The following is an 8,524-nucleotide window of genomic DNA, read 5'->3' on the forward strand; positions in this document are numbered from 1 at the left end:
GTCAATCGTGTGCAAGCGGCGGCACTAGGCGCTCTGCAACAAGGTGCCGAGGATATTTTGGTTTCGCTTTTCCAAGACGCGGTTTTGTGCATGGTGCATGCAAAACGTGTCACTTTGAAGCCATCTAATCTTCATCTAGCTAGGCGTATCCGTGGAGAGGAAGCTCTCTTTCACTAGATAGGGGAAGCCTTGTAATGCAACAAACCGTGTTTTGTAATCTCAATTTGATTAATGAAAAACCATGTCTATTTTCAAAAAAGTTATTTTCTATTGCAAGTGATTGTTGTCTTGTCAAGGTAATTGTAGTCTTTTGCATGTAATTGTTGTCGCTATGTACATTCGACCTCATGTGAACGCTCGTCTGCCACCGCCCGTCCGACTTTGGCTCGACTCGACGGGCCAATTTCTCCCGCGTATGGCCCCAGAAGGGTATATCAGCTGTGCGGGGTGCGCCGGGGCCGAGGGGGGGGGCCGGTGGTCGCTCCGTGGAGCCTGTGTGCCACGGAGCGACTTTTGGCTGTTTGACCTGGGGCCCCAGAAGGGTATATCAGCTGTGCGGGGTGCGCCGGGGCCGCGAGGGGGGGGCCGGTGGTCGCTCCGTGGAGCCTGTGTGCCACGGAGCGACTTTTGGCTGTTTGACCTGGCCAACGCCGTGGAGCCTGTGTGCCACGGAGCGACCACCGGCCCCCCCCTCGCGGCCCCGGCGCACCCCGCACAGCTGATATACCCTTTTGGGGCCATACGCGGGAGAAATTGGCCCATCGAGTCGAGCCAAAGTCGGACGGGCGGTGGCAGACGAGCGTTCGCAAAAATTGATTGAAACATCATAATAGGACACGACAACAATATATAAACACATCAAGAAGATAAAACTTAAAATCAGCTCGAAAAACATCTTGATGTCATTAATTGTTTGATTTTCACAGACGAGCGTTCACAAAAATTGATTGAAACATCATGACAGGACACGACAACAACATATAAACACATCAAGAAGATAAAACTTAAAATCAGCTCGAAAAACATCTTGATGTCATTAATTGTTTGATTTTCACAGAAGGCAAATGATTACATTGGATCTAGCCAACTCGCTTGATGAGCTTGGTGAAAGCCTCGTGGGTGAGAGTCTTTACTGATGGTTTGTCACCAATGCGTTCGGCTATCTCTTTGGCATCAGTGATGCCTTGTCCAAGGCTAAGGCCACAAAATCCTAGGAAAGACCCTGCACCTTTATCACCAAAGCTATAGATAGCTGCTTCCCTATTTACAAGAATACATTTATGGGCATTTTGGGCTATAGGGGCTTCAGACAGGACGGCGCTTAGGGCTCTGCACTTCAAAAATTCAGCTTGCGCATCATTTGAAAAGTCGTTGTGAATTACGCGAAGCATCTCGGCATTGAAGCTCGGGATGTAGTGCCATAGCGCAGCATCTTTCCCCTCCACCTCCTTTCGTGCTCCACCCTTTCGGCTTGCGAACCAGTCCATTTCTCTTGCGGTCTACAAAGTAGATAGAAGAATGAGTTGACTTCAAAAAATTACAAATTAAGAAGGGAAGAAATTGGGTGTACTACCTCAGTGGCATCATCATGATCCGCAAGGTCTGCATCACTAATATTGATGCTCCCGAGGCTGACAGAATCCGAAATGGCAAGCGGCTTGTGAGGGGCAAAGCTAGTTTCTGGCACACTCTCGTAGAAATCCTTGCACTGGGATATTTGTACAAGAGTCTCTGCCACAAGGGACTCTATTGAGACATGATTTTCCGGGAGCGCAAGCACCTTTGTGACATCTGCGGAGCTGAAGTCAATGTGGATGTCATCATCTTTGGACGGCTGTTGTGTGTCTCGCATGCCCGCGTACATAGCAATGACTGAGAGAGTTTCATCCTGGTGTAGCCCAAGGACATGGGCGATGTCATCCAAAAATAAGAACTCTACACCTTCTACTATGATGGGGTGTAGAGTTCGCACTTCGAGCTCTGGAACTTCATCCATGACATCGTCCCCTTCGATGTCCCGTTTCACAGCCTCAGCTTGCGGCTCTTCCGCCAGAGTCACAAGTGCAAGAGATGCTTCTTGCACTGGGGTGACAATCTCTTCCTTTGGGTCAGCTTCCTTGATCAAGAGATAAGGTGTGGCTTTCTTTGGAGGAGTGGCCTTCCTCTTTCCCTTGCTTTTCTCTGTTCCCTCTAAGATCAGGAGGGCAAGAGTCATGTCCCACCTCAAAAAACTTGTGCCAATGTTGCCCATTCCAAGACCTATGAGGTTATCTTCTTCCTCCTCCCTTAGATATGCGCTACTAAGGCCTTTGAGGAATCTTGCAAGCCTAAACCTAAAATTTTTGTCCGCTTTGTAGGTATGCTTGATAAGATCCACAGGCACCCAAGTTCTCTCCTCGTCTTCAAAGTTGACACAATATTCAGCCATGTATGTGTCCATGTAGCTAGTGAACGCCCCAAACACGTCATTATGGAGTTCGGCGGTGCCTTCCATGTCAATAGATGTCTGAAAGATGGGTGCAAGCTTCTCGATCAAGTGATCGAGGTCAAGCTTGTGCAATTGAGATAGGAGAGCTTGGGCGGGGGTGGCCATGCTTGAGTAGCGAAGAAGGCGAGGGGACCGCAAAGATGCCGAGAGTGAGGAGATGAACTCAAAGTGGCCAAAAGTGACTTATAAAGAGGTCTTTAAAAATTTTTTTATGTTTAAAAACTCACTTAAAACCTCCAAAAAAATAAAAACACGCGACAAAACTTAAAAGTGCACAAAATTGAACGCAAATTGCGAGTAGCCAAAATTGTTTTGAATTAATCTCTCAAAATCTGTTACATAGCTTGCTTGATATGGATACATCTGGGGAAGGGAATGCTTTTACAAAAGTAAGATGCCTCTTTCCTCTTACGTAGAGGTGTGTTATCAATCACAAATGAAAAGTCACCTTTCAGTGCAAACCTAAGGCCTAAGTACTCCCTTAGGTTCGCCATATTCCAATCAGCATTTACTACGATATCCCACACATCAGCTTGCGTGCTAACATGTACATCAAGCTGTTCTGCATCGTTGATGTCCGAATCGAGTGCTTGCCATTCGCCTCCAGTCAGCTTCCAACGTCTGTAAGGAAAGATAATAGAGAGTTGTTGCTTTCCAAGCTGGTACCGAACGACCATCTTCTCCGACACCACCATGCACTTTATCTTGTCACCCTGATGTTGAATAACCTTCAAATCCCACGAAGGTGGCAAAAAGGCACTCATTACTGTGCCTCCCTTTGCAATCCACATTGTAGGAGTCCGGTGAACATCAGCCTCCTTGAACAAAAACACAAACAAATGTAAAGGCATGAAGAACGTGAGAGTCGCACGATGTAACCCATACACATCAATCTCAATCCGACGTCTGGTTAGTGCAACCAAAGTATTGTCGGGCTTTGGCCAATCATGGTCCATGAGACTTGGTGTAGGGAGCCTCCGTAGAGTCCCAGAACCATCTCTTGACGTGGGTACAATATACTCTGCATGAAAGAAGAAAACTGAGCGCTCTAAAAGCTCTGATGTTGAACAACCAGTATATAGTAGCTTGCCGATTTCAAAGTGATGCGCCTCAAAGGTTCCAGAAAGGGCCTCTAAAGGCTCCCATTCCACAAATGTCGACGGAAAGATGTCTGCACAGAACATTACAAGAACACACTTGAAAAAATCAAGCTTCCGTAACATGAAATGATATTAGCATGTCTCAGTGCAGCCCATAAAACAAGAAGCACAAATAAAACTTACAATTTGCAGGAAAGCGTTTGTGATTGGCATTGTCAACACGGAGTTGCGATGCCTTGTAGACGTGTTGGATCATCACCTGCTTGCTTCCGTCAGCCCCCTGCTTGAGATCCACTATGCGACCCTTCCAATGGTGTGACTTTAACCCTATGTATCTGCGAGAGACTTTGTGGGCTCCCCTTGTGCTTGGACGCATCGTCACCCACATTCCTTTTGCAAAGGTGCTTGTAACCCACAAGCCAGTGTCGTCTTGTTCGTTGCTGCTGCTAAAGGACTCCACCCTTGAACGAGGTCGGCGACTCATTGTGCTTGGCTAACCGACTAAGCTAAATGCTATGAAGTTGTAGGTGTGTGAGAAGATCTCTGCAACCTAATGCTAGCAGAGCATATAAGCTGGCAAGAGGAGTCAAGAATGTGTATAAGCTAGCAAGAGGAGAGTGAAGAATGTGTGCAAGCAAGAGAGGATGGACTTGATGGGAAAAAAAGGACTGTTTTCCAAGCTTTCCATAGCCAAGAAGATCTCTGCAACCTAATGCTAGCAGAGCATATAAGCTGGCAAGAGGAGTCAAGAATGTGTATAAGCTAGCAAGAGGAGAGTGAAGAATGTGTGCAAGCAAGAGAGGATGGACTTGATGGGGGAAAAAGTGGACTGTTTTCCAAGCTTTCCATAGCCAAGAAGGCACAGAAAGATAGATCTAACTTTAGGAGGGAAGGGGAAGGCAGAATGGGGAGGGAGGAGGCCAAAAAAGATTCTTTTAGTTAGAGAGAGACTCAAAACCGAATTGCTAGTTTTAGAGAGAGGAAGAGGGAGTGGGGAGAGGGAAAAGTAGCTTTAAATGAGGGATAATGATGGGGGGGCGTTTCTGGCCCTAGCCCACTTTTTGAGGTGGGGTCATTTATGCCAGTTTGAGCTGTCTTTATTAAAAAAAGGTGGGAAATCTGATTTTATTGAAAGATTTTGCATTTTCAGCCCAATTTTTTTTAAAAAAAAACGTATGATTCAAGTTTGACCCCTACATATTAGGGGCAGGGAAACCCAACATTTTTCTCCACATGGCCTTCTCCCATTGCACCATTCCTTAATGACTGTCATTAGGCTTGGGGCAAATTAAAGGGCCCAAGAAGACCCCAAACAAGTCCTAATGATTCTGCTCATCATCCAAGTGCTCATCCTCTAAGGGTTGGTAAGAGTTGTTGAGGTCATGGTCCATCTGGTTGATTTCTGCATTGACCCTAGATCTATCTAAGGGTGTGAATTGAATGGTCTCTTGAGAATCTTCAATATCCTGTGGGTCAAAGGGGTTGTCTAATAAGGCATAAGAGTTTGCAGAGGCCCTGTTGGCCCATTCTGTTTCGCCTGAATGTTCTTCTCCTGTTGGGGAGAGTAAAGCCATCACCTTTGTCTTTTGTAGGGGCAGGAGCATTAGGGGAGAGGGAGGGGCTTGAGTATTCTTCCCACCAAATTGCTGACTTTTCTTGTTGTTGGTAGCTTGAGGGGGAGGGGGGCTAGGGACTCTTAAGTTAGGGTACTTAGTTGGACACTTTCTAATCTCACATGTCCCTGCATTTCCACAATGGAAACAAGAATTGGGAAGATGTTTATAGAGAACTCTTTGTTTCATGTTATACTCCCCACAATTAATTTCTATTCGTTCAATTAGAGATTTGTCAAGGTCAACTTCAACAAGGATTTAGGGATGGCAAGCTGGGTTATAATCATTAGGCCTAGGACTTTACCTATGGGGGACACTATCTTCTTCACCCATGGATACATGTAGAATGGGAGGTTGGGCAGCTCCACCCATATCGGACAGGCATATGGTTTGGGTCCATTGGGATTAAACTCTTTAGACCGCCCGAAAAAATAAAAGGGGAGATTTCTATACATCCATTGACCAGACCCCATGACCTTGAGAGCCATGTTAGAGTCCTTGAAGAGGAAAATACCCATTGGGGAGGGCCTGAATGACCTTGACTTCTATCCTTATACTTATCCATTTGTCCCTTACCCACCCCCTTAAGAACTCGAGAGGAGCTCTAAGACCAAACAGTAGCCCTACAAGACATCTTGCTGAGTTATCCTATTCGAAAGGTTGCACCATGTCTAAGGGCAAGCAGGCTTGGGGAATATTGGAGGGAGGATTACCTGGTGAGTGAGCCAAGGAGTCCTTTGGACCTTTGGATTAGCCATGTTGAAGTCCTCTTTCCTTTATTCCATTTGTTTCTGCAGCACAAGTAGATTAAGCTCCTCTATTGTGGCTCTTAAGCTCCCTACGTATTTGTTGAGCTTGTACTTGCTCCTTGTGCCCTTAGAAGGGTCGGGGTACCCCTCCACTCAGTGCCCATGCACCCGCGGGGGGCAGGGGAGGGGGGCAAGAGCTACTAACCTAACCGAACCAGGCAGGCTACTATAACTGAAGAAAACTAAACCCTAATCTCTAACCTACCACCACCTCGCTCGTGCTATTTTGATTTGTCTCTGCAGATAAAATTGACAATCAAAGCAATTTTTTTAGATGTGCAAGCCTCAAGACAGGACACTACGGCTGTCCAACCTTCAAAAACAAATAAACATTCAGCCCTTCCCCAAGGTACTAAGGTCATATTAAGACATTGAAGGGGTAGGTCCTAGTTGGTCTGTCGAGTCTGGACCCATTCAAAGCTAAGATGTACAGCGGCTAATCCAAGTGGGGATGGTTGAAACTAGGCCGTCGGAGTGGGCCATGGGGCCTTTTTCTCTAGTTGTAACTGGTTTATAACCTGTATAGCTCACGGCTGCTACGCCAGATAGTAGCAGAATAATCTCGAAAACACAAACGCACAGCTGCTCCCCACTAAGAAAGCAACGTGTTAGGCTTTACTATCGCAGCCTGGATTCCACCTACCTTCACCCATTTCCGCGCAGTTACGTAGCGTGGGAGAGACAGAGACGCACACACGCTTGGGGTTCGTATATATATCGTATACGCATTAAACGTTTGACATATTCCCTTTGCTTCCTCTCCAACATACTAATAAGATTTTCTCTTGCAGCCTTCGCTACATCGTCGTTGAGTAAACCTGCTCAAACGTTGTGACTGTATTCATTCGCCTGGCATATGGGCCGCACTTGGATTCTCCGGCTTCATCAGCTTGCCTATGCCCTCTTCTTGGCTTTCTCTTGCTCGGCTTTGGCTATCACCTTCACAGATGACTTCTATGTAACTTGGGGCGCTTCAAATAACGTTCATCTCGTCGACAATGGCCAAGTGATGCAACTCCTCCTGGACAACTCTTCTGGTCAGTGCCTAATACTCTAGGAATGTAAGAGGCTTACACCATTTAGACGTAATAAACCTTAGTTTACCATCCAATTCCTAATGTGTGGGTAAATTAAATGCAGCCTCCGGATTTGCATCCAAGAACCGGTACCTGTTTGGAAGCATCGACATGCAGATTAAGCTTGTGCCTGGCGATTCGGCGGGGACGGTAACGGCCTACTATGTAATTAACCACTCTGCAACTCCTAGAGCATGCTTACCGCTCGATATTTAATCTCTTCTTTCAAACTATTAAGCTTTTTAATTATTCTCTGATTTATGCTGCTTGCAGTTGTCCTCCGATACGTCGAATCACGATGAGCTGGACTTCGAATTTTTGGGCAACGTGAGCGGAGAGCCATACATTTTGCAGACCAACGTGTTCTCGAATGGGGTGGGTGGACGGGAGCAGCGGATCTATCTCTGGTTCGATCCCACAGCTGACTACCACACCTACTCACTGCTATGGAACCAGCAGCACATCATGTAACTAAGCCCCCGTCTTAGTGGTGATTTAGTTTAATATGAGCATTAAATTAGCCGCTTGCAATGTGATTTCGCTTATTGTTGGGTGAGAATATTGAGACGTGAATTTGTGTGTGTCTGTGTCAGCTTATCTGTGGACGGGACGCCCATCCGGCAGTTTGCCAACAATGAGGCGGCGGGCGTGCCATACCTCAGCAAGCAGCCCATGCGAATCTACTCCAGCATATGGAACGGCGACAGCTGGGCCACCCGCGGCGGCCTCGTCAAGATCGACTGGGCCCACGCTCCTTTCGTTGCTTCCTACACTGGCTACCAGCTGGACGCCTGCCTGGAGGGCGCAGCTGCCACCTGCCCCTCGGAGAAGTGGTGGAACCAGACCATTTATCAGACCTTGAACACAGAGCAGCAGGGGAAGCTTCAGTGGGTGCAGGAGAACTACATGATCTACGACTACTGCACCGACACGGACAGATACCCCGTCCCCCCTACCGAGTGCACCCTTCAAACATAGGGTTCAGAAAAACTATTCCACCACCTTTTGCATCGTTTTTGGTTTGTGTACAAAGGGATGATTCTTTTTCCACCACGGAAATAACTCTCTCCCCGGTTTATAATATTATTATTGATAATCACACATTAGTTAATTCATCTCTCTCTCTCTTTCTCTCTCTCTCTCTCAGTTTGACGCTGCAATATATCCTTTCAAGGAGTTTCATATAAATACTTCACCATATCTTTTTGGAAACTTAGTAATACGCCCTTCCAATAGAAATTAGGGTTAACAGAAAGAGGGCATTAATTACCCTCTAAATTTGAGGGTTTCTCAACGCATTAAACAGTACTCCTATAAATAACAGTTAACCTTTTTATCAGTATGACTCTCGCGCCTCTATACCTGCAGCGGTGTAGCCTACAAAATATGGATTGTCCTTGATAAAATTCGATCCATGCCAGTTTTGAGGTCGTGAGGA

General features: G+C 46.5%; 1 protein-coding gene across 2 annotated transcripts; it reads left to right on the forward strand.

Annotated features, from left to right (window-relative positions):
- Nucleotides 1-6,733: 6,733 nt before the first annotated feature.
- LOC147632998 (xyloglucan endotransglucosylase protein 7-like) lies at nt 6,734-8,274 on the forward strand. 2 transcript variants are annotated; one of them, XM_086806016.1, is made up of 4 exons: nt 6,734-7,047; nt 7,151-7,251; nt 7,360-7,553; nt 7,680-8,274. In XM_086806016.1, exons 1-4 carry the CDS (start codon nt 6,867-6,869, stop codon nt 8,062-8,064), a joined length of 861 nt encoding a protein of 286 aa, XP_086662142.1. In that variant the 5' UTR covers nt 6,734-6,866; the 3' UTR covers nt 8,065-8,274. The 2 variants fall into 2 exon arrangements, with proteins under 2 accessions (XP_086662142.1, XP_086662143.1); XM_086806017.1 differs by having other exon boundaries at nt 7,151-7,236.
- The last annotated feature ends 250 nt before the right edge of the window (nt 8,275-8,524 follow it).

This window comes from Cibotium barometz, chromosome 12 (assembly GCF_041138505.1).
Source record: "Cibotium barometz isolate CiBa-2024 chromosome 12, ASM4113850v1, whole genome shotgun sequence".
NCBI lineage: Eukaryota > Viridiplantae > Streptophyta > Polypodiopsida > Cyatheales > Cibotiaceae > Cibotium > Cibotium barometz.